This window comes from Nerophis ophidion, linkage group LG23 (assembly GCF_033978795.1).
Source record: "Nerophis ophidion isolate RoL-2023_Sa linkage group LG23, RoL_Noph_v1.0, whole genome shotgun sequence".
NCBI lineage: Eukaryota > Metazoa > Chordata > Actinopteri > Syngnathiformes > Syngnathidae > Nerophis > Nerophis ophidion.
This window is the reverse complement of record NC_084633.1, coordinates 3,543,503-3,571,169: the sequence shown is the minus strand read 5'-3', so window position 1 is coordinate 3,571,169 and position 27,667 is coordinate 3,543,503. Positions and strand designations below refer to the sequence as shown.

The window sequence follows — 27,667 nt, the reverse complement described above, 5'->3', positions numbered from 1 at the left end:
TGGACACATGAAGACTTTGAATATGACCAATGTATGATCCTGTGACTACTTGGTATCGGATTAATACCAAAATGTGTGGTATCATCAAAAACTAATGTAAAGTATCAAACAACAGAAGAATAGGTGATAATTACATTTTAACAGGAGTGTAGACAGAACATGTTAAAGGAGAAAGTAAGCAGATATTAACAGTAAATGAAAAATTGGATTAATAATTAATTTTCTACCACTTGTCCTTAATAATTTTGAAAAAATAACAGAATGATAAATGACACAATAAGTTACTGCATATGTCAGCAGACTAAATTAGGAGCCTTTGTTTGCTTACTTACTACTAAAAGACAAGTTGTCTTGTATGTTCACTTTTTTATTCAAGGACAGACTTGCAATAAGAAACATATATTTAATGTATCATAATATTTTTTTGTTAAAAAAAAGCCAATAATGAAATTTTTAGTGGTCCCCTTCATTTAGAAAAGTATCAAAAAGTACCGAAAAGTATCAACATCATTTTGGTACCGGTACCAAAATATTGGTATCGGGACAACACTAACAGACACATAAAGTAATGATAAAATTTGAAATTTTGATACTATTAATGCGTATTAATACAATCTGTCACTTATAACACAAAACTGCCACTAAGTATTACTACTGTATTTCCTTGAATAGCCGCCAGGCATGTAATATAAGACTGCCTTGAATTACTGCCGGGCAATACTCGCTCCCTAAATTAATAAGCGCATGCTTACAGTTACCGCCGGGTCAAATATGTGACGTCACGAGGGACGCTTCCCCTTACGTCTTATTCAAAATGGTGGAGTATTTTTTGCTTTTACTGTGTGTTCCACAGTCATACAGATCACACTAATGGTTGTGATATAAAACAACTTCAATACTCCTACTAATACGCGCCACACTCCGCGAACCCACATTAAACGATGACAAACACACTTCTGGAGAACATCGGCCCTGCAACACACCACAAACGCAACACAACACCTACCCAGGATGCAATGCATCCACGACTCCTGGCTACACCGTCCATACACCCGCTGGCACCCTCTCCGTGCATTGGTTGAGGTGGGCGGGTTGGGGGCACGTGTATAATATAGCCAAGAGTCACGGATGCACGGCATTATGGGTAATCCCTATGCTGCGTTTCTAATGTGCCACAGAGCCAATGCTCTCCAGAAATCTGCTTGGTGTGGGTTCACAGAGTGTGGCGCATATTAGTAAGAGTTTTAAAGTTGTTTATATCACAAACATCAGTGTAAAAGGTATGGCTGTTGACCAAGTATGCATTGCAATCTCGTATAAAAAGCAGGGAAATGCATGCGTCTGGCCGGCACGCATACCTTTACACGCATGGTGTAAAGGTGGGCGCGATGACATGCTGTAGAGCAGTGGTTCCCAACCACCGGACCGCGGACGAAGAATAATTTTTCATTTATTTTTTTATTTTTAACCACACTTAAATTTTTTACTGCATGCCATTGGTAAGCACAGGAGTGAGAAGAGGTTTTAAATTAATTAGCGCCCTGGCGGCTATTCAAGGAAATACGGTATATAATGTCTTTTTGCATACATGTCTTAACTTTTTGTTTTTGCTCTTATTTTCTTACATTTTACTGTTGTTTTTTTCCGACAACATGTTGCGGGCCAACAAACCCCAGCTGCAGGCTGCAAAAAAAAAAAAAAGGTTTTTATTTTTTAACCTGCACTACCATGAGCTAATGCAAAAACATGTCATTCTTATCTGTACTGTAAAGTTCAAATTTGAATGACAATAAAAATGAAGTTTAAGTCTTTGGACACCCCTGCTCTACATATTTACATTATATGTAAAGGTCTCACATTTTAGAATGAGTTCTATTCAAGCCAAACGAAAGTGTGTATTCAATAGTTCCTGCTTGGAAATATAGGTTTGATGACAGGAGGCAAGCGCGGTGAAAAATAGGCCCGTGTGGGTCCTATAATTAACTTCAGACACAATTATCCAAGCAGGCAGGTTTGCTCTGTTGGCAAAGGAAGGAAATAATGACGACTCCTCAGGGGCATCTGCGGCTCTACAATAGAGATGTGAGCGGAATTACAGCCGGCATTTCCCTGCCAAACTGTTTGAGAGTTGGAAAAGGCGAACAAACAATGCAGGAAATGGCTTAGAGTTGTGTGGGCTCGGGCGGAATACCTGCTCATGCATGGATGGATAGTTCCTTTGGCTAAAAGAGTCTTAAATATTTATTTGCGACTTGACTTCAGTTGAATTAAATGTGTTTTTTCTGAGTAGGAAATCATACAATATATAATTACTGGCTGGACACATACACTTTTTGTTTACTACATTGCACCAAGCTTATTGGAAAGAACTGGATACTGTATATCAGTGTGTCTTACGTTTTATGACTGGTCGTGGCAATCTTGTCCACCTTGTGTGCAAAAGCAAACTGTTCATCTTTGTCAGTCTGCAGATTTTCTCAATTGATGGTTTTTACAGTCGTGGTCAAAAGTTGACATACACTTGTAAAGAACATAATGTCATGGCTGTCTGGAGTTTTCAATCATTTCTACAACTCTTATTTTTGTTGTGATAGAGTGATTGGAGCACATACTTGAAAAAAGCATTCATGAAATTTGGTTCTTTTATGAATTTATTATGGGTTTACTGAAAATGTGACCACATCTGCTGAGTCATACAGCAATGTTAATATTTGGTTAATTGTCCCTTGGCAAGTTTCACTGCAATAAGGCACTTTTGGGAGCCATCCACAAGCTTCTGGTTTAATTTTTTACCACTCCTCTTGACAAAATTGGTGCAGTTCAGCTAAATTTGTTGGTTTTCTGACAGGGACTTGTTTCTTCAGCATTGTCCATTGTCAGGACTTTGGGAAGGCCATTGTAAAACCTTAATTCTAGCCTGATTTAGCCATTCATTTGCCACTTCCTGTTGGAACACCCAACTGCGCCCAAGACCCAAACTCCGGGATGATTGAAATGATGATTCTAGGTCGTCCTGAAGAATTTGGAGGTAATCCTCCTTTTTCTTGATCTGTAAAGCACCAGTTCCATTGGTAGCAAAACAGGTCCAGAGCATAATACTACCACCACCATTTGCGGTGGGATTGGTGTTCCTGGGATTAGAGGCCTCACCTTTTCCCCTTCAAACATATTGCTGGGTATAATGGCCAAACAGCTAAATTTTTGTTTCTTCTGACCACAGAACTTTCCATTCGGAAGGTCTTATCTTTGTCCATGTGATCAACAGCAAACTTTAGACCAGCCTTAAGGTGTCCCTTCTGGAGCAAGGGCTTCTTTCTTGCATGGTAGCCTCTCAGTCCAGAAATTATTGGAAACTCAAGACAGGCATGACATTATGTCCTTCACAAATATATGTAAACTTTTCACCATGACTGTATATGCGAATCACTTTTTGGTCAGGTTCCCCCTTATTTATGTTCTTTTATGTGTAGAGACTCTGGTCGCTACAGTTTGCGGTCACATGACATCGTTGGGGAGTTGGTCTATAGAGCCCCGACAAGTCTTGTTTAAAAAAAAAAGGAAACATTTGGAATGACTTACAAAAGGATCTGAGCCGAACTGAACTCATCACTTAGGCGGGGGGAATTTCAGTCTTTTTTTTTTTTTTTTTTCTGTTACATTAATCAATCCAACTAAATAATACACAATAGTACCCTAATATTACAATTCCAATTCCAAAAGCAGCAACATTCCAAATAGCAATCAACAGAGCAATTGAGAGGACACACAAATATGGCACAAAACAATCCAAAAGTAGTCAAACAAAAGTGAATAATATCAGTATTAACAATAATTCCAACATAACAGGGATTATAAATTCCTCATTGACATTATCATCACAGCCATTTATTAAAAATGTAAACATTTAAGGTAGAACATGGATGGATGGAAGGATGGAAAAATTAACAATAATGTCACAGTGGCTTACACTGCATTTTAAAAAGGACCAGGGAACTAGTTCTATAAAATACTGTACTTTTTAAAATTGTTTTTACTGAAACATAACATTTTTTACCTATTGCACATGTTCATGTTTATGCTGTAATTAATTTGTACATTTAAATATAGTGTGTGCCTGACACTGTTTTGTTGTTGTATTTGTGTATGACACCTGCTTTTGCTGCCCTCTGTTTGAATACAAGACAATTAATTGTACATTGTTTGTGTTAGGATTCGTGAACAAAAACTATACAAACTTTTGGAAAACATCATATTTCTATTCCTCGATTATTTCCCGACTTCCACGGGCCGCATGTGAGCGAACAAAGCGCCAGCACTGCATTCTTACCTGTGCGAGGAAGCGTCTCGACCTACGTCTTAGCCTTCTCCATTCGAACCCGTCTTTTATTCATCCATTATCCCTCCTTCTTGACAGGCGCCTGCCTCCCTTCTCTTCTCCTCTCCTCTCCGTATCACTCCTTCCCCCACTTCCTGGCTCCTTCCTGACTCCTTTGACCCCTAAATGTTAGCAGATGAGAAGACACAACGCCAATAGTCATTCACCCGGCTCTTAGTGACCATTGTGTGTCTGCTTTGGTTAATACTCGGCCCCCTCTCCCTCCTCAGCCACCATCGCCACCCCTCTCTCGCCCATTAATGAGTGGGGGGGTTAAACCCACAGTCAGCTCATGATTACAATGCTGGCGGTAAAAGGAATAATTCAGTGTTATTCTAACTAATACAATCTGTGCAAACAAATCAATTAAGTCATGCAAATCCCCTCATAGGGCACTCAGTTGGAAACCACCGAACACATTAAAAGTCTAGATATCCATCCATCCATCCATTTATCCATTTTTTTTAATTGTTATTTCATTGCATTTAATTATGATAATTATGTTTTAATTTAATAAAATGAATTTGTTTTATTTTCCTCACCGAATGCTGACATACAGAGCACAATTAAAGAATATACGGAATAATAATGCCCTAATGCAGTGGGTCTCATACTTTTTTCACCACGTACCAGCTGAGAAAAAACTGGGCTCTCCAAGTATGACCGACATTAAAATACAGTAGCCTAGTAGGCCAAAGTATTAATTAAAAACAAGGCAGATGTTTTATTCAACAATTAATATTTTGGACCACGCATTTTGAACAGTAACACCGTGTTTGAATATAGGGAGATATGTGCTTTAAGCAAATGATTATTTGGCGCATACCAGTTTGAGAATCACAGCCCTAATGTCACAATGTTAACAACGACAACTATATCAAAGTTCTGGTTCCATTACTCGAACCAATTGGCCCGATTGTTCACTGTAGATCAGGGGTGTCAAACTCTAATACAGAGTGGGCCAAAATTTAAAACTGAACAAAGCCGCGGGCCAAGGTTGAACAAATTAACCTGTTAATAGGGACCCAAACAAGTTTTGCATTGAATATTGAACAAGCAAGGCTTATATAACTTTATAGTGACACACAAAATCGAATTTAAAATAATAATATTAATAAAAAAACATCAATGGCATATCAAATAAAATGGAAATACAAATTGAATGCCTCATTTTTGCAGCTTTCTGAGGTAAATATCACAATAAACTTTTTCCACAGGCTAATAATACATTTGAAAATAAAATAATAATGAATTAATCAAACATTCAAGCCTTGAAGTAGCAAAAGAAAGTGCATGAATAAAATGTTAATTATTGCCCAGTTTGCTACACTGATTTGCTTGAACACTGAATATGGAACAATCAACGCTTATATAAATTAGTAGTGCAAAATCAACTTTCACAAAACAAACGAAAAAACATCAATGGTATATTAAATAACATTTAAATAAAACAATGGAATGCCTCTTTTCTATTTGCAGCCTTCTGAGGTAAATATCAACATTAACTTTTTCCACAAGCTAATACATTGGAAAATAAAATAATGAGGTGGGCGGGGTTGAGGTGTTGGGGGAAGGAGGTAGCGTCTTGGAAGTGTTAGTGCTGCAAGGGGTTCTGGGTATTTGTTCTGTTGTGTTACGGTGAGGATGATCTCCCGAAATGTTTTTGTCATTGTTGTTTGTTGTGGGTTCACAGTGTGGCGCATATTTGTAACAGGGGTAAAGTTGTTTATACGGCCACCCTCAGTGTGACCTGTATGGCTGTTGACCAAGTATGCCTAGCATTCACTTGTGTGTGTGAAAAACTGCTTATATTATGTCACTGGGCCGGCATGCAGTTTACATGGAGGAAAAGCGGACGTGACGACAGGTTGTAGGAGACACTGGAGGCAGTGGCTTTAAGGCCAATATTGTTGTCCGGGTGGAAATCGGGATAAATTCGAGAGAATAGTTGCCAGGAGATTTTCGGGAGGGGCACTGAACTTCGGGAGTCTCCTGGGAAAATCGGGAGGGTTGTCAACTATGAGTATTAGCGGTTAACGCGGCACCGCCACTGTATAATACCAGAGGGCCAGCTCTGATCTTAATTTGATATTGCCTCATGATGGGCCAAATGAAATTACACGGCGGGCCAAATTTTGCCCGCGGGCCGGAGTTTGACACCAATGCTGTAGATTGTCTATGCACAATCCATAAAGTCATTGGCCAGTCCACATGTCAGTCAATACATAACTGTTGTTTTTTGCCACGCTATTGACTTTAATTGCAGAAAGGCCGCTATACCGCCAATAGCTAGTTTAAACATCAACCATTCCTGCACCTGTCATAGACTTTAGAGAAATAATACAGTCATTGGTCAGTCTACACATCAGTCAATACACGCATTATCAGTGATTTTTTTTTTGCAACATTATTGACTAACTGCAGAAAGGCTATACAATCCTTGGCTGTTTTTGACACGTCATGGTCTTAGACCAGGGGTGTCAATCTCATTTTAGCTCAGGGGCCGTATGGTGGAAAATCTATTCCCAAGTGGGCGGGAATGGTAAAATAATTGCATGACAAAAATAGAAAAAGCACATTATAAAAATGTACAATTCACAAATAATCCTCTGGACAAAACACTTCCAGTTTGTTGAAAATTCAGAGGAAATTGGCACAGTTTCAAAGACTCAATTAAGATCACAATGAACTTAGACTTTGTCTCAGTGTATCTACAAAGCCAGGATTAAACTTTGAGTCACAGTCTTTCTGGGATTGAACAAAAAACACAACATGTAAACTCTTCGAGGTATCAAATACGTCCTTTGTCATGTCCACGTATGAATCCAACAAACCATAAGAAACGGAGGTAAAAACTATTCAAAAGGGTTAAGTTTTCTCATTTTTGATAAAGACATTTTGGGGGAGTAAGAGTGCCAAAATAACGATTCGTTAGAAGCAGAAGACATAAATGGCAGGTTTTAAGTTTCCACGCTTTACTTTGTACCTCTTGCTAGTCCTAACAGAATTGCTATTGTGACATCCAGTGGACACATTCAGAACAGCAATTTCCTTTATTGAAAAAATGCAGCTTATTTCAACACTTGGCAAACTCATCACGCAGGCCCGATAAAACCTGTTCACGGGCCTGATCCGGCCCACGGGTCATATGTTTGACACACTTGTCTTAGACTGTGAAACTCTGTGAAGTCATTGGTCGGACTAAGTGTCAATCATAACATTGAAACATATTTGTATGTTTTTCAGGGGGATCCGCTTCCTGCAGCCCTGGTGGAGCTGGTTAGACACAGTCCCATCTCGTCCATTGAGGACCTGCAGCTGCTTCTGCTCACTGATTCCGTAGGTAAAGAACGGCTCATTTCAGTTGAACTCCTCATGCACGCTTCTTAGTAAGTTAAGTGGATTATATTGTCTTTGACGGCCACAAAACAGCTAACCCTTAACTTGTCCTTAGAGTTTTATTTAAACTTAATGTAGAATAGGAAGATGTTAAAAAAGCAACATTTGACTTGTTTGTGGTTGTTCTCCTTTATCAAGGTCATTGTTTTCTCAGGGCATTCAATGGATCGCAACTGGACTGTTCAGTTTGTCTTAGAAAACGTTTCACCTTTCATTTTAGCGGACTTCATCAGTTCATGCTCAGGTTGGTCAGATCATGACCTACTCGTTGGACTAGATCTTACCAACCTAAGTCATACTTGTCGAATAGTGCTGAACAACCCAAGTCCTTCTGGTGGGACTAGATCTGACCAATCTGAGGCTGGTCAAAACTTTTCAGTTTTGTGTTGGAAGGCATTTTGCAGGCTTTATCAGTTGTGCAATGAGCCGGCAAATTGCCTTCCAAGACAAAACTGAACATTGCACGACTGATAAAGCCAGCAAAATGCCTTCCAAGACAAAACTGAACAATCCAGTCACAATCAACTGGACATGATTTGACTAATTATTAGCATTAATGGGTGATATGCATTGTTGGGTTAATTACTGAAAACCAGTAACTAGTTATAGTTACTTAATTTCAAAAGTAACCTCAGTTACTAACTCAGTTAATTACACCAAAAAGTAATGCGTCACTGTGAAAAGTAACTAGTTTTAATTTTTAATTTTTTTTAAGTCTCCCATTAATGCCCTTTTAGCCTTCATTTCAGTACTGTTATTGCACCGGAGAATAATACAATCTATTGATCAACTTGACATGCATTTGCATCACTGAACTCTGCTAAGCAATGTGGTCTACATACAACACACAAAGAAAAAGATATGTTTCAAAGGTCCAATTTATTTTGGGCTTGAATACATTGACACAACTATTTTAAATAGCTCCAACATAACATACATAAGTAACAAACCGCATAACAACAACATAGCTGTAAACTTGGCTTCACCCAAGGAAGGCACACATGAGAGGATGATATGTCATGTCACTATGTACAGCACACATACTGATATACACACGCCTAACCAAGCCTTTTTTTCTCTCAAGGAATTGTGAAATAATGTCATGTCTTCAGTAAAGCTCAGAACACTCTCCGCATTTCCCCAGTTTTAGTTTAGAGAAAAGGAAAGATTGGCCTGGCCCACTAGGATCCCTCTTTATGTTTGTGAACTTTATAGTCTATACATTTAGAGTGATGTGATAATAAAACACTCTAAAAGTCTAGAATGAAAAAGTATGTGTACCTTCAGTGCTGAATGATGAGCAGAGGCAAGAGTTTAGAGTGTCTTCTTGAGCTTGCTTTCCATGTTTATGTCCTCATTGTCCACTGTGTCCAGGAACTTGGAACATGTTCTCCGTGCCATTTGCTGTTTGATGCCTGATATCATGCTAATTAGCTGCCTGAAAGCGGGTGACTCCACTGTAGAAATAGCCTGCATGTCTTGTAGCACATACGCTGCAATGGCTCTATCAATGTTGTCGTGGCTAGCAGTTCCTCCATTAAAATCCTTAGATGGTGGTGGTGGTGGTGGTGGTAGTGAAGTGTCATCGGAGTCTGTGTCTCTCTTTACTAGCTTCGTCAAAGCATGTTGCTTTTGTAGCTGTATCAGCAGATTTTAATTGCTGTTTTGGGCAGTTGACAGGATCTTTGATCCAAGACACAACTTACATTTAACTTAAATGTTATTTTCTTGGTGCTCGACAAAAGAAAAGTACTAAAAACATCTCCATGTTAAGAAACTCAGCTTCGGCTCAGGCATTATATCCTGTTAGTGAATACAGACACAGCCCCCCCGCCCCCATGCACACCCTACTTCTTGTGACACAGGAAGAATCAGAAGGACGACCGCACAACTCTCCAATAAAATACTCTCAGATCTTCTCACTTTCTAGCCGATACTATATACAAAATAACGTAAAATAATGCAGTAACACATAATGTAGTAATGGGAACTGAGTTACTGAATATAAAAAATAATGCATGAGACTACTAGTTACCTACGAAAATAATCAATCAATCGATGTTTATTTATATTGCCCTAAATCACAAGTGTCTCAAAGGGTTGCACAAACCACAACGACATCCTCGGTAGAGCGCACATAAGGGCAAGGAAAAACTCACACCCAGTGGGACGTCGGTGACAGTGACAATGATGACTATGTGAAATAATGGTGTTACAGTAACGTGTTACTTAACGCGTTAGTCCCAACACTGGTGATATGTACTTTTTCAAATGTATTTGAAGCTATGTTAAGTCTACAAAATCACCTCAATGGCTGTATGTAAACCCTTAACAGGGCCCTGGTCCCAGGATGCGTTGTTGCATAGTTTTCCCTGCAGTCATGTTTCATCGCTAATGTAATTTCTTTACACACATTGGTTAGCTAATAGCCTCTGAGGTCCATGAGTACAATGGCAAGTAACGGACGATTTGGATAATAATGCAGAACATTAGGAGTGTTTCATGTGCAAGCTAGAGGTATTTCATTAGAGTCCGTTCATGTTATTTATTTATTTCATTGAATTATTGACAACAAATACAATAAACAAACACATTTGGCTAACTTTAAAGGAGCAACCTAATGGAAATGGGGGAACAATATTTAGTATATTTGCCGTCATGCGCTGAACTCAGCTTTGGTTTTCCGTCACTGTTTTTAAATTGTATTTGCACTAAGATTTATTGTATTTATTTTACTGTATTCATAATTTATTACTATTAACAAATGTTATTTATGTATCCTAGTCTATTTAAATCATTATGTACATACTATCGTCGAATAGTTATGTCTGATTAGCACTCCACGCAAGTCAATAACATCAACATTTGTGCATTCACGCACAGCACAAAACGTTTGGTGGACAAATAGAGACAAAGAAGGAGTGGCATAAAACCCGTCTTTCTGTGGCAGCATTAAGAAAAGTTGTAAATGTAAACAAACTACGGTGTGTTCAAAGACTTCCGATGGTTTTATTAAAGTGACAGTCATAGAGAGAGCACTAGCAGGCCTTTCAGAATGTTTAACAATGTCTGTATTTTACTGGTCTGTCTCAGATGATGAGGGAAACTCGGCAGCAAATGGAGGTCACAGACTACCAAGAAGCCTCGGTAAGCACCCCCCGCCTCACTCCAGCCTCCTCCTTTTTTCAAACACGTGTCACTTGTGTGAAAGATTGTTCTGCTGTGGCCCCCACTAAACAATGCTTTGCCTTTCTCGTATGCTGACCTGTCAAAAATTGGAGGGAGAAAAGTCACGTGTGATCACAGCTGTGTGTGCATGTCCTGATAAATGTACAAAAGTTGGAGTGCTGGCATGGAGGATTCCTGATTTTCCTCATGAATGAAGACTTACTCCGTCATCATTAGGCTGCCTTTCCAGGGCTTGATTAATGTGACAAATATGGTCTTAGGGACACGCTAAAATCATTACCTTTTTTTCTTTTGGCAATCAACGATAAAGCAGATGTCCACAACAGCTGGTGCAATGTGAAGCATAACCTCTAGCAGGAGGAGACAAATGGCCTCAGGTTAAACCCGATGTTTCATACGTGGACGGCTGTTTTCCTTCTTTATAACAGTCATAACTGTCTTATTGAGAAAAAACATTTTCATCTCTTAAGTTTGAGATTTCTTAGTCAACATGCAGTCCTTAAAGGAGAACATTATCACAATTTCTGAAGGGTTGAAACCAATAAAAATCAGTTCCCAGTGACTTATTTTATTTTTTGAAGTTTTTCTCAAAATTTTATCCATCACGCAATATCCCGAAAAATGGTTTCAAAGTGCCTGATTTTCATGATCGGTATATCCACTCGTCCATTATCCTGTGACGTCACAACGTGAAACCACCATAAACAAACATGGCCGATAGCACAGAAAGGTATAGCGATATTAGCTTGGACTCAGACTCCAATTTCAGCGGCGTAAGCGATTCAACAGATTACGCATGTATTGAAACGGATGGTTGGATTGTAGAGGCAGGTAGCGAAAACGAAATTGAAGAAGAAACTGAAACTATTGAGCCATATCACGACAGACAGCGGCACGGGAGGAAGCGAGGACGAATTTGGCGATCGCCTTCTAACCAACGATTGGTATGTGTTTGTTTGGCATTAAATATGGGTGGAGGGAAAGGCTGGATGCAAATATAGCTACAAATGAGGCATAATGATGCAATATGTACATACAGCTAGCCTAAATAGCATGTTAGCATTGATTAGCTTGCAGTCATGCCGTGACCAAATATGTCTGATTAGCACACGCCACATAAGTCAATAATATGCACAACCTTATAAGTTTGGTGGACAAAATGAGACAGAAAAGGAAATTGCATAAATCACGTCTTAGCCAAGACATCCAGGGTGTTTACCTCGCTCGTCTCCGGGAACAGACTGCTGTCATCTGCGGGAGACTTCCCGTGCTCCCGAGGTCTGTTGTCCCTGAATAGCTCACGCACTCAGGCAGACTTATTGGTGGTCTATTTTCCAATATTGCAGATTTCTTTGACTTTATCTTTGGAAATGCATCTGCTTTGAGTGTCGCAGGATATCCACACGTTCTTGCCATCTCTGTCGTAGCATAGCTGTCGTCGGTAAAATGTGCGGAACAAACCAGGGACTTTCGCATCTTTTGACCACTGGTGCAACTTGAATCCGTCCCTGTTCGTGTTGTTACACCCTCCGACAACACACCGACGAGGCATGATGTCTCCAAAGTACGGGAAAACAGTCAAAAAAACGGAAAATAACAGAGCTGATTTGACTAGGTGCGTGTAATAAGATTGAGAAAATAGCGGATTGCTTCATGTTGTGACGTCACAGGTGAAAGGTCATCGCTCCGACAGGCTATCAATTGAAAGGTGTTTAAATCGCCAAATTCACCCTTTTAGAGTTTCCAATCGGTTAAAAAAACCTATGGTCTTTTTTCTGCAACATCAAGGTATATATTGACACTTCCATAGGTCAGGTGATAATGTTCCCCTTTAATTGTGCTGTGGCTTGTATTTCCTTATAAGCTACAGTGCAACTTTTTGGTCTGCAAAGACCCCATACTGTCATTGGTCGGTCTACGTGTCAGTCGTTAAACACAATGTCCATTTATGTCAGGCCTTTTTTGCATGCACGTTTTCCACTTGACAGACTCCAAACCGTTATTGGCCAGTCTACACCCATATACAATACAGCATGGCGTACGTAGCACACAATGCCTGGTATCATTTTTGTTTATTATTATTATTATTAGTATTATTATTATTATTTTTTGTGCCCTTGTAAATATATATCTGCCACCTAATCAAAGTTTTGCTTCGTTTCTTTGTTGGATAAAAAAGTGAGTACCACAGATTTCTCTGGCAAAATGCTACCAAAAATTATTTAAAATAATTATAAGTTAAAAATTATAAGTTGTCCAAAAATAACATTCTGAAAATAGAAAACAGCAAAGCAGTAAAATGTTTATTTCAGCCAATGCCTATTTAATTGTGTAAATGCTGAAAGGCATATATACTGAATAATATTATATAATCTAAATTACACCGATTTAAAGCCATTACAAAGCGCGATGGGGAAATGCGAAACACTCCCTGTAGTTATCCATATTGGGCATATTTTAGCCCCTTAATATTGCTGATTGATTACAAAATGTTAATTAGGTTGTCATTGAAAAAACAAGGAAGGAGTAGAACTTTCACAATCACCTAATACCTAATTATATCAAACATTAATAACATATACATTCTATTTATCTAATATGTACATACCGTATTTTTCGGAGTATAAGGCGCACCTGCCGAAAATGCACAATAAAGAAGGAAAAAAACATATATAAGTCGCACTGGAGTATAAGTCGCATTTTGGGAGGAAATGTATTCGATAAAACCCAACACCAAGAATAGACATTTGAAAGGCAATTTAAAATAAATAAAGAATAGTGAACAACAAGCTGAATAAGTGTACGTTATATGACACATAAATAACTAACTGAGAAGGTGCCTGGTATGTTAACGTAACATATTATGGTAAGAGTCATTCAAATAACTATAATATATTGAACGTGCATTTACGTATACGTTTACTAAACAATCTGTCACTCCTAATTCGCTAAATCCGATGAAATCTTATACATCTAGTCTCCTACGTGAATGAGCTAAATAATATTATTTGATATTTTACGGAAATGTGATGATAATTTCACACATAAGTCTATCCTGAGTATAAATCGCAGCCCCAGCCAAACTATGAAAAATTACTGCGACTTATAGTCCGAAAAATACGGTAAATACATACATGTATATATACACATACATACAGTATATACACACATACATACATATACTGTATATGCATATCTTTATATATACATATGTCCATATATATACATATATATATATATATATCTATATATACATACATATATATCTATATATTAGGGCTGTGAATCTTTGGGTATCCTACGATTCGATTCAATATCGATTCTTGGGGTTACGATTCGATAATATATCGATTTTTTTCGATTCGATTCGATTCTCGATTCAAAAACGATATTTTTCCGATTCAAAACGATTCTGTATTCATTCAATACATAGGATTTCAACAGGATCTACCCCAGTCTGCTGACATGAAAGCAGAGTAGTATATATTTTTTTAAAACAGCTTTTATAATTGTAAAGGACAATGTTTTATCAACTGATTGCAATAATGTAAATTTGTTTTAACTATTAAACGAACCAAAAATATCACTTATTTTATCTTTGTGAAAATATTGGACACAGTGTGTTGTCAAGCTTATGAGATGCGATGCAAGTGTAAGCCACTGTGACACTATTCTTTTTTATTATTTTTATAAATGTCCAATTAAAATGTCATTGAGGGATTTTTAATCACTGCTATGCTGAAATTAGAACTAATATTGATAATGTTAATATTAATTTTTGTTTCACTACTTTTGGTTTGTTCTGTGTCGTGTTTGTGTCTTCTCAATTGCTCTGTTTATTGCAGTTCTGAGTGTTGCTGGGTCAGGTTTGGTTTTGGAATTGGATTGCATTGTTATGGTATTGCTGTGTAGTGATTTGTTGGATTGATTAAAAAAAAAAAATCGATTCGATTCGATTCGTATTCAAATCGATTTTTTCCCACACCCCTACTATGTATACATATATATCTATATACATATTTATATATACACATACATATATACACACGCACGCACACATATATTATATATATATATATATATATATATATAAAAACATTTTATTTTTCACTAAAGAAGGATTTGGTGAATGCGCATATGAAACTGGTGGGGTTCGGTACCTCCAACAAAGTTAAGAACCACTGGTGTGTGTGTGTGTGTGTGTGTGTGTATATATATATATATATATATATATATATATATATATATATATATATATATACACATACACCAGTGGTTCTTAACTTTGTTGGAGGTACCGAACCCCACCAGTTCCATATGCGCATTCACCAAACCCTTCTTTAGTGAAAAATAAAATGTTTTTTTTTTTTCAAATTCAAGACAAAGTTGAATGTTTTTGGTCACACTTTAGTATGGGGCAGGGGTCGGCAACCCAAAATGTTGAAAGAGCCATATTGGACCAAAAAATACAAAAACAAATCTGTCTGGAGCCGCAAAAAATTAAAAGCCATATTAAATACAGATAGTGTGTCATAAATGATAAATGGGTTGTACTTGTATAGCGCTTTTCTACCTTCAAGGTACTCAAAGCGCTTTGACACTACTTCCACATTTACCCATTCACACACACATTCACACACTGATGGAGGGAGCTGCCATGCAAGGCGCCAACCAGCACCCATCAGGAGCAAGGGTGAAGTGTCTTACTCAGGACACAACGGACGTGGCGAGGTTGGTACTAGGTGGGATTTGAACCAGGGACCCTCGGGTTGCGCACGGCCACTCTCCCCACTGCGCCACGCCGTCCCAAGTCATGAGATATCACTTGAATTATGAGGACTTAAAGGAAACTAAATGAGCTCAAATATACCTACAAATGAGGCATAATGATGGAATAGGTACATACAGCTAGCCTAAATAGCATGTTAGCATCGATTAGCTTGCAGTCATGCAGTGACCAAATATGTCTGATTAGCACACTCCACACAAGTCAATAACATCAACAAAACTCACCTTTGTGCATACATGCGCAACGTTATAAGTTTGGTGGACAAAATAAGACAGAAAAAGAAGTGGCATAAAAAACGTCCTAGAGAGTCGGAGAAAGTTATGCATGTAAACAAACTAGGGTGAGTTCAAGGACCGCCAAAATTAGTAGGACAAAACGGCGCTCGCCAAATACTCGAATCAGTGAAGCATGTTTAATATAAACAGTGCGCTTTATAGCAATTAGTGAGGTTTGTGTCATGTTTGTCCTCCTATAGAAACCAAATTAAAACAAAAAATATGTTTGTTCCCCTCATCATTTCCATTTTTCATATATTTTTGAAAAAGCTCCAGAGAGCCATTAGGGCGGCGCTAAAGAGCCGCATGCAGCTCCAGAGATGCGGGTTGCCGACCCCTGGTATAGGGGAACATATTCGAATTAACAAAGACTTATTTTAGAGTTATTTGGACACTAGGGGAACATATTCTAAGTAATAAAGACTTAGAGTTATTCGGTTAGGGTCAGGGTTAGAGGGTTAGGGCTATAATAAGGCCATGCCGAATAAGGCATTAATTAGTACTTAATTAGTTAGGAACCAATATGTTACTAATTTGCATGTTAATAAGCAACTAATTAATGGTGAATATGTTCCCCATACTAAAGTGTTAACATGTTTTTTTTTTACTGGTGCACAAAATCAACCGTGCATGAACATCACCTTGTTCAAACAAAAAAACTAAGACAGTGCATAAACTCACAACAAGCTACACACCTGCAAATCAGTCAGCTGTTGCCGTATTTGTAATATGCCAACAGGGAGAAGTTTGTATTTACACGAAGCGTCGGGTGTGTTTTGATCTCCGCCGAACCCCTGAGGTTGACTCACCGAACCCCTAAGGTTCGATCAAACCCTGGTTAAGAACCACTGATATATACACACACACATATACTGTATATATACATACATACATACATACATATATAAATATATACACATAGATACATTTACACATACATAAATATACATATACATATAGTTACTTAACATGCATTCAGCTTTCGGCCCTCTACCAAATCTTTTCAACCCATTGTGGCTCCCAAGTTAAATAGTTTGGACACCCGTGAACCAGACCATAAATACATAACTGCATAAGACATTTGTTTTCAGGAGGATATAAAAACGCCTGTCTTATTAGATGCTTGTGTTCTCACTAATACACACGTTTAAAATGCAAACGTACATACTCTGTTTTTTCTGTCTCATTCCTCAGTTGCCCAGCCAGCTCAGCAAGCTGTGTGTAAAGTTCGCACTGAGGTGGTAGAAATCACCAGGGCAATGTTGGACCGTAGCAATGCCAACTTCCTGCTATGGCCGCCATGTGTGGAGGTGCAGCGCTGCTCCGGCTGCTGCAACACCAAAAGCCTGCATTGCGTCCCTGTTGTCACACACACCAGATACCTGCAGGTGAGCAATCACACTCTTCCACAACTAATTTTTTTGGCGCATTTTGATTTGTATATATACAGTGGGGAAGGATTCATGTGGCTCCATAACTGTGTGGATCTCACGTGAGCGGAAAGTGGGGATGATTAATCATTTTGCAATGCAGTTTGCTGAATATGATGGAAAGCTGAAACTGTGGTCGAACTTGGAATTGCCACAAAACACAATTTATGATATTCAACACTCCTTTGCCGGTGAAATTGGATAGTGCACTCCCACAATTGGTATTGTTTCATGTGTCAGGTAAACGGCGATGAATGGGGCCATTTGAATCCCTTCCTACTCTATATAGGCCGTGCACGTCAATAGGCCACGGGTGTGCATATCGAAAGATATAATATTTACACAGGCGTTCGTGTTTATTCACAAGTTTAACCAAACTTGTGTTTTGAAATTTCTTGGTGTTTTTTTGAGTTTTCCTTGCTGCTTTCTGCAGCGTTTTAACATCGACACATTAATCTCAAATTGCATGCAGAAGCAATATTTCCTTTAAAAGCTTTTATTAGAAAAACAAAACAGAAATAGTGCGGAAATGCGAAGGGCAGGCATAAGAAGAATCCTGATTAGCAACTAGGGACATGTGTTTTCTGATTGCCAATCGGGGACAGGTGAAGGAAGTAGCGCTCAGTTTGGAAAAGTGTCGCAGAAACAAAAATAACTAGCGCTGGACTGGAAATAAAACAGATTACCAGAATTGAATAACTCTCATAAGAGATGATGACAGTGTCTTCTCCGTAATGAGGGTGAGTGCATGACTCGCTAAATGGCCAACTGAATGATTGTGTAAGTGCGTTTGATTTATTGTGAACGATTTTATAGGTCCACCATGACCTGTTTGGCAATTTCATTGGTCTGATTTGACGAGGCTAAATCTATTGGCAGTATGAAGCCCGTGAACATGAGAAAAAAAAGGTAAATTAGTAGAAATATTGCGATCAAGGGTTTATACTGCCGAAACGATACTGATTATAGATTGGTGGGATTGGCCAATACCGAAACCGATCACATGTATCAACTGTAAATCTTTCAATGTATTTATGTTCTATTGACTGTTCAACAATATTAAGACAATATTATTGCTATAGTTGGGCTTCATTGTGGCAGAGGGGTTAGTGCGTCTGCCTCACAATACAAAGATCCTGCAGTCCTGGGTTCAATCCCAGGCTCGGGATCTTTCTGTGTGGAGTTTGCATGTTCTCCCCGTAAATGCGTGGGTTCCCTCCGGATACTCCGGCTTCCTCCCACTTCCAAAGACATGCACCTGGGGATAGCTTGATTGGCAACACCAAAATGGTGCCTAGTGTGTGAATGTGAGTGTGAATGTTGTCTGTCTATCTGTCTTGGCCCTGCGATGAGGTGGCGACTTGTCCAGGGTGTACCCCGCCCGATTGTAGCTGAGATAGGTGCCAGCGCCCCCCGCGACCCCAAAAAGGAATAAGCCGTAGAAAATGGATGGATGGATATTGCTATAGTTCCTTTTCCTAAACAAAATCATGAACTATAATCTCCTACTTGCTGTGTAACATGTTTAGCATCATCTTAAAACTTGACAATGATATATAAGGTATTAAGAAATTCAGATTATTATTAGTTTAGGGGATCCGCTACACTGTGTGGGGAGATACATAATGGTCAGCCAGAGGACTAAATACAGTTTCAGCCAGAGGGGACCAGCATTGAGAGGATTTACGTACTTTTTCAGGAAAATCATCCGATATGGATGGGTTACAGTTGAAAAATGACGGTCTATACGTAACATGTTTTAAGATACGAGTCTGTATAAGGTAAATTGTCTCAAATTCCATAGGTCATGAAGATCGAGTACATAAATAAAAGACCTACTTACGCCAAAGCCGTGGTGTCGGTGATCGACCACGTCGAGTGCCGATGTCAGCCTGCTCCGCGACAGTCGGTGCTGAAGAGAAAGTCGTCTCGCCGCCATCACAAGGACCAGCATCGCAATCAGACACTAAGCAGAGGACATGAACAGGTAGGTTTTGTTACGCACAGCCTACTGTTTTGGACATTTTTACTGTACATAATTCTTTGAATTTTACCATCAAGGTGAAGGTGCACACCAAGGATGAGCTGCATCAGTGGGATGAGCTGAAGCAGAACCAGGGTTCCCTCCTGGTGGACCTCCTGGAGCAACACTGGAGCCCCAGAGGAGACACTTTCACTCAGCCTGGAGAGGGCTACAGTATCGCAGGAGAGGAAGCATCTCGACCTGAGGAGGTTCTGTTTGGCCCACAATGGACGCATAACTCCACAGGGGTCATTGCGACCAATAAGGAGATGACTTTAGGCAACAAGACTGGTTCTTCTGTTGGCTCGGATAAGACACTGGGAGATGGAAAGGGATTGGGCAGTAATGAGGGCACCACGGGTGAAGGTCCTCAAACGCACCGCCCGTCATGGCAGGACGAACAAAACCCATTCTTAAAACCTGTTACTCAGAAACCTCAAGTTTCCAAGTGGAGCCCTCATGAGGAAACTGTGGCGAGGTTCGGGAGCAGGATGAGACCCACCAAAGAGCCAAACCCGGAGCCTCGGGAAGCGACCAGGCAGAGAGACAACAAGACGCCGGAGGAAGTGAAAATATTGCAGATGGCGGAGAAAAGCCTAAAGGAGGAGAGGAAGGAGCTGCTCCTCCTGCACAAAAGGTTGGACCAAGAGAAGGAGATACTAAAACAGCAGCAAAAGAAACGAGGGGAGGAAGAACAACACGCCCGCAGTCGACATCGGCATCTGCAAACTACCATGCCGTCGCCAGGTAAGACTCGAGGCTATATAGTGGCATCTTTTTCATTTTGATTTTTAAGTTTCACATTCCCCTGTATGATCAGTGTCAGAGCTTGGTCCGCATTGCCGGCAGTAAGTCAGACCCGTTTCCAGTGAAGGTTGGACTCTGCCAAGGTTGCCCTTTGTCACCGATTCTGTTCATAACTTTAATGAACATAATTTCTAGGCGCAGCCAAGGTGTTGAGGGGATCTGGTTTGGGGGCTGCAGGATTAGGTCTCTGCTTTTTGCAGATGATGTGGTCCTGATGGCTTCATTTGGCCAGGATCTTCAGCTCTCACTGGATCGGTTTGCAAGTGTGAAGCGACTGGAATGGGAATCAGCACCTCCAAGTCCGAGTCCATGGTTCTCGCCCGGAAAAGGGTGGAGTGCCATATCTGGTTTGGGGAAGAGATGTTGCCCCAAGTGGAGGAGTTCAAGTACCTCGGAGTCTTGTTCACGAGTGGGGGAAGAGTGGATTGTGAGATCGACAGGCGGATCAGTGCGGCATCTTTCCTAATGCGGACGCTGTATCGATCCGTTGTGGTGAAGGAGGAGCTGAGCCGGAAGGCGAAACACTCAATTTACCAGTCGATCTACGTTCCCATCCTCACCTATGGTTATGAGCTTTGGGTTATGACCGAAAGGACAAGATCACGGGTACAAGCAGCCGAAATGAGTTTCCTCCACCGGGTGGCGGGGCTCTCCCTTAGAGATAGGGTGAGAAGCTCTGTCTTCCGGGAGGAGCTCAAAGTAAAGCCGTTGCTCCTCCACAATTGAGAGGAGCCAGATGAGGTGGTTCGGGCATCTGGTCAGGATGCCATCAGAACGCCTCCCTAGGGAGGTGTTTCGGGCATGTCCGACCGGTAGGAGGCCACGGGGAAAACCCAGGACAAGTTGGGAAGACTATGTCTCCCGGCTGGCCTGGGAACGCTTCGGGATCCCCTGGTAGGAGCTGGACGAAGTGGATGGGGAGAGGGAAGTCTGGGTTTCCCTGCTTAGGCTGCTGCCCCCGCGACCCGACCTCAGATAAGCGGAAGAAGATGGATGGAGTTTCACATTTGGGGTTGGATATGGGAAAAGTCATGATTTAATATTATTTTTAATTGGACGGCAGGATTTCTCTATAAATGTTCTGAACTTCTGCTTCCATGCAAGTATGGAGAAAAATTATGCTTGTGTTATTGCTTATATGAAGCATTGGTCTTAATCAGACCTGAATCAACAGCGCATCAACTGGTTGAAGCCGTGTAGCGCACACTTTTTCACCTCAAGGCATACTTCCAGAAAATTCAGATTTATATATTATATATATTTATACATTTATATTTAAATCTCTCGATCAACTTCAGAACTATCCGTCAATTATACGTTTTTTTTCTGTTTTGTTTAATGCCCTTTTAGTCATTTAAATGACAAACACAAAACAAATATGCAATTTTCAGAATGAAAAAAAAGGAGAGAGAAAAAAAGAGATAAGAGATGTTTTAAAATTCAGTTTAACTTGAAATTGTGACTTTTGAAAACAAACCACTAATGTTAACAAAGATGGCCAGTGATTTTGGTTGTAATTTTGAGCAAGTGACATACTGTACCGGAAGTGAATTGGGACAAAATGTAATAAATAAATACATCTTTAAATATTTGCTTAAATGTGTCATTAATTCTAATTGGAACTGAAAACATAAATGTGTTATTAAATGTTCCATTAAATCATTTAATTCATTATCTAATCATTTAATTCATTATTGTTTTGAAAATTTTATGATTAAAACTATTTCCCAATGTATATAATTATTTCATAATTTAATGGTTTGTTTGTTTCTTTATATAATATAATTCATAGATATGTCCGATAATATCGGCAGTCCGATATTATCGGTATCGGTTTCAAAAAGTAAAATGTATTACTTTTTAAAACGGCCCTGTGTACATGGACGTAGGGAGAAGTAAAGAGCGCCAATAAACCTTAAAGGCACTGCCTTTGTGTGCCGGCCCAATCACATAATATCTACGGCTTTTCACACACACAAGTGAATGCAACGCATACTTAGTCAACAGCCATACAGGTCACACTGAGGGTGGCTGTATAAACAACTATAACACTGTTACAAATATGCGCCACACTGTGAACCCACACCAAACAACAATGACAAACATTTCAGGAGACCATCCGCACCGTAACACAACATAAATACAACAGCACAAATACCCAGAACCCCTTGCAGCACTATCTATTCTGGAAAACTTCAATATACACCCCTGTTATCCCCACCTCAACATCCTGATGCTCTCTCATGGAGAGCATGTCCCAGAATTCTAAGCTTCTGTTTTGAGGCATGTTAAAAAAAATAATGCACTTTGTGACTCCAATAATAAATATGGCAGTTCCATGTTGGCATTTTTGTCCATAACTTGAGTTGATTTATTTTGGAAATCCTTGTTACATTGTTTAATGCATCCAGTGGGGCATCACAACAAAATTAGGCAAAATAATGTGTTGATTTCACGACTGTATATATCGGTATCGGTAATTAAGAGTTGGAAAACATCGGAATATCGGCAAAAAAGCCATTATCGGACATCTCTAATTTATTTTATCCGTCAAACTCCAGCCGTCAAAGTCAGCGAGCGGGTCCTAACACCTGATTGGTTACTCGACATTTCCACTTGTTTGTGGAACTTTGACAAGAGAAGCGGAGGAGAAGAGGTCGATATCTTGGTGTGAAAGTGCGGAAATAACTTCACTAAATTCCTCTACTTTAACTGCTACATGCTCTGGGGTCAGAAGGTCGTTTCCACAAACTCCGCAAGGTCTAAAATAGCCGCCATCAACTCCCCAAAAAATATATTTTCCTTATTTTTTAAAGTTTAGCAAAGTTTCACGTCTTCATACCAAAGCAATGATTAGATTAGATGTATGTTAGTCCCGCCCACTGACTTTGATGGCTGAATTTGATAGATACATTAAATCATGAAGCTGCAGCAAAGGTTCATTAAATGTTTTTTAAAAATCATTAAATAAGTAAATATCTGTTGTAATTGTGAATTAACTAATTAAATCATGTGATAATAGGTTTTGGTTTACCTCTTTTTACTGTATTTAGCACATACAAACAGAATATATTATATACATATATATTGGTTTATCAACACAGGCAGTAGGAAATGGATGGATGGATCATTTTCAGGAATGTTCAAAGTTTTTTTGTATAACCTGCAATGAAAAATAATTACATTTAAATTAGAAAATAATCAAATAATTAATTAAATTATTAAATGTTATTTAAATAGAAAAAATACTGTAATGTTAAATTTATTAAATATTTAATTATGATAATAAATAATAAAATAACAATATATATTTTTTTTTAATTAATTTTGTGCAGTTGACCCTGCATAGTGCTGTATCTGTAACACGCATGTTCAGTGTCCCCTGTTTTCACTGATGACATAGCCACTTTTAACACATTTTAAACACGTTTTTAATTCACTTTATGTACTAGAAAAATAGAATGAAATTGTAATCCATTATCTCTTCTATCCCGCAGAGTCGACCCCAATGGTCATTAAGCAGCATTCGTCAAGTCCAGCAGTGCCTGGACCTCCAGCGCATCCCAAGAAAAGGATGAGAAAGAATCGCAAACGGATAAGCAAGGCAGCTATGAGAGCGATGCTAATGTAAAGGTTTTAGGAATCCAGGTGAGTTTTTACCAGACCCTCCATGTATTTCCTCCAACGTAAACGTCACTTACGGGCGGTATAGCTCGGTTGGTAGAGCGGCCGTGCCAGCAACTTGAGGGTTGCGGGTTCGATCCCCGCTTCCGCCATCCTAGTCACTGCCGTTGTGTCCTTGGGCAAGACACTTTACCCACCTGTTCCCAGTGCCACCCACACTGGTTTAAATGTAAAAAAATAAAATAGATATTGGGTTTCACTATGTAAAGCGCTTTGAGTCACTAGAGAAAAAGCGCTATATAAATAGAAATCACTCACTCACTCACTCACACTTTGGGCCTGCTCTACTAAAGATTTGTGTATTAAATACTGATGGCACATGTAAAGCTGATCTATTAAAGTTGTGCGGTGATGAGTAAAATAGCTGTCGAAATCTATTTAGTGCAGGGGTGTCCAAACTACGATCCATCAACTATGTTTTAAAGTAGTAGCACAGCATTTAGTAATATGACCCAATTCAAACAACCTTTCCTAATCATGTCGCAAAAAAATGCAACCAACACAAAAAGTCAGCACAGATGGTCAAACAACCTTCTCACTGAACTTTGCGGATATTATAAATAACGGCCAAGCACTACAAGAAACATCTAAATTACACCCAATTTAAATCTATTACAATGATTAATGGGACAAATGCAAGCCACTCTCTCCACACTTATCCATGCTTGCTGCATTTTAGCCGCTTTATATTTCTGATTCATTACACAACTTTAAGAAGGTCTTTACGAAGGTAAAGGAGGTAGGAGTCAAACATTCACATACTCTTAATATTCCATTTAAATTAATTAAATATCAAATGTATTAATATAATACGTACACATATGTATATATATATATATAATGTTATATAAATACATATATACATAAACTTATACATACATACATATGTACATTCATTTATATATACATACACATATATACATATTATACACACATATATAAATATATATATATATATATACATATTATACACACACACACACATATATATATATATATATAATGTTATATAAATACATATATACATTAACTTATACATATACATACACATGCAAATATGTATAAACACATACACATGTATACATATACACACATACAAACATTTATATATATATACATACATACATATACTACATAGGTGTATGTATATATATATATATATATATATATATATATATATATATACACACACACACACACACACACACACAGTACATGGCAAAAGTTTGGACACATTCGCATTCAATGCGGTTTCTTTATGTTCATGACTATTTACATTGTAGATTGTCACTGAAAGCATTAAAACTATGAATGAACACGTGGAGTTATGTAATTAACAAAAAAAGGTGAAATAACTGCAAACATGTTTTATATTTCAGTTTCTTCAAAATAGCCATCCTTTGCTCTGATTACTGCTTTGCACACTCTTGGCATTCTCTCGATGAGCTTCAAGAGGTAGTCACATGAAAGGGTTTTCACTTCACATTTGTTATAGTTGTGATGCCTTCAGTGACAATTTACAATGTAATAGTCTTGAAAATAAACTTTTGGCCTGTAGTGAATGTATGTATGTATATATATATATATATATATATATATATATATATATATATATATATATATATATATATATATATATATATATATATATATATATATATATATTCTGAATAAGAAGGGACTCATGAGTAACTGATGAAAAATACATTCATATAAAATTATGTTGTGCCAAAAAAAAGCTATCAAAATTAATATGTTTAACTTATCAGTCAATAAACTTAAAGTGCAAATGAAAATACAGCTTTTAGTCATATATTATGCATTTGAATAAACTTCTCTATAATGTTATCTTTAGACTTCTTCTGTTTGAAACTGTCATTACTGTGACAAGTCGGGGAAAAGTGTATCACAACTGAGTATGAGTGTGACCTATACAGCCCACAGCTAAGAGACAGATATTGTTTTAAGAAACACAGAAAAATGCCTTAAATGTGCAGGGAAATAAGTGTCTCTACGGTGACACCCGGTTATACTAAAAACGTCATTGTGGTCTGCGCCACTTTTGCACTTGTTATCAGTTGTACACAAACTCTTAAAAGATCACCTGCAACACACCCACTAATAGCACACACAATTTTATAGTTTGGACTATTTAGCACTTATTGGGATTTTACAATACCCTGATTGTGTATTCTCACATTTCTAATCCAGGTTCCAATCTATAAGAAGCCATAACTCCACCTGGATGGAATGAGGGGGAGGAAGTGAATTGGATATGAGTATTTTTTCTTTTTAGCATACGTTGCAAGCAAGCACCGAACGACTTTGAAAAAAAAGTGTGCTGAACCTCCTGCCTGTGTGCAAAACTAAAGAAAGCAGTGCAACTTCTCTACATGGACCCTTTTTTTGATGTCATTGCACTTAATGAAAAGGACTTGTACATACTACTAAATGCAGTTTTCTGGCCCTCTGTAGCGATGGTAGGTGAGTTTGCTTTATTATAAGAGGGGCCGAGGCTGTGGAGCCATTGAAAGTTGACTAAAGATATCATTTATTTACCATTGATGACTTTTAGTTGCCATATTTAATTCCATCTAACACGTTGAAAACACTGGAATTAAACCGACAAGCCGGAGCAAAGGTGACCATGTTAGACCCCTTTTCTTATTTATTGACTTCTACTACTACTAAGGGTTCTTCACCGATACTGAAAACAATGTAACAATGTCTTGCTTTTTTTTTTTTTTTTTTTTTACAAAAAGGTCAGACACTCTGTGACCTTTCAGTGTCATGTCTTGTTTGGTTCGCAGGCCAAGTGTGTGTTTTCTTTGTATGTGTGTTCTTTTATCAGCTGCCTTCTTATTGCAAACGTTTATGCTTGAACCAATCACATTCCGTTTTGACAAAAACCACAACAACCAACTGCTATTTGTATGTTTTGAGTGTGGTTGACCTCTCGTTTGTTAGAAAAGGAGTAGACGTCAGGTTGTTTTGTACGGTTCGTGTCTCCATCAGTGATGGCAGGAAGAAACGCACTGTTGTTCTTATTCTGTGCTTAAACAAACACAACATCTTAAGTTATTGAAAAGCATGTATGTCCTTTAATTTCGACTCACAACTGATTTTGTCTCTTCTATTATGAGTTTGGAGAAAAACTAATGCATTTTCTTATGATAAAACAAGTGCCAAACATATTGTAGTGTTTGTCCTTTTTCACAACGTATCAAAGATTAGAAGTTAATGCACTCATTTGGGGTATGAACAGCGGCAGTCCGTAGACAGAGGAGAAGGCACGGGAGAAGCAGGAGACAACCAGCTCCCACGTCAGTGAGAGACCCTGGGACATACTTGCCAACCCTCCCGGATTTTCCGGGAGACTCCCGAAATTCAGTGCCTCTCCCGAAAACATCCCGGGACAAATTTTCTCCCGAAAATCAGGCGGAGCTGGATCCCACGCCCCCTCCAGCTCCATGTAGACCTGAGTGAGGACAGCCTGTTTTCACGTCCGCTTTCCCACAGTATTAAACAGCGTGTCTGCCCAATGACGTTATAACTGTAGAATGATCGAGGGCGAGTTCTTGGTTTCTTATGTGGGTTTATTGTTTCATTAACGTCCTCCCAGCGCGGTAACAACACACAACAGCAGTCACATTTTTGTCTACGGTAAAGCAGTTCGTCTGCCATAAACAGCAATGT

The 27,667-nt window shown here is 38.7% G+C and overlaps 1 protein-coding gene across 2 annotated transcripts in view; it reads left to right on the top strand.

Annotated features, from left to right (window-relative positions):
* Positions 1-27,165, top strand: part of pdgfbb (platelet-derived growth factor beta polypeptide b) — a 48,947-nt gene extending 21,782 nt beyond the window's left edge. Inside the window, exons 2-8 of one of the 2 annotated variants that reach the window (XM_061884507.1) lie at positions 7,622-7,718; positions 10,868-10,921; positions 17,222-17,415; positions 19,262-19,444; positions 19,519-20,227; positions 23,785-23,935; positions 26,183-27,165. In XM_061884507.1, the coding sequence (XP_061740491.1) occupies positions 7,622-7,718; positions 10,868-10,921; positions 17,222-17,415; positions 19,262-19,444; positions 19,519-20,227; positions 23,785-23,918 (1,371 nt within the window). In that variant the 3' untranslated portion in view covers positions 23,919-23,935; positions 26,183-27,165. Of the gene's footprint in view, positions 1-7,621; positions 7,719-10,867; positions 10,922-17,221; positions 17,416-19,261; positions 19,445-19,518; positions 20,228-23,784; positions 23,936-26,182 lie in introns of those variants that run through there. The other variant, XM_061884508.1, reaches the window with a different exon arrangement.
* The last annotated feature ends 502 nt before the right edge of the window (positions 27,166-27,667 follow it).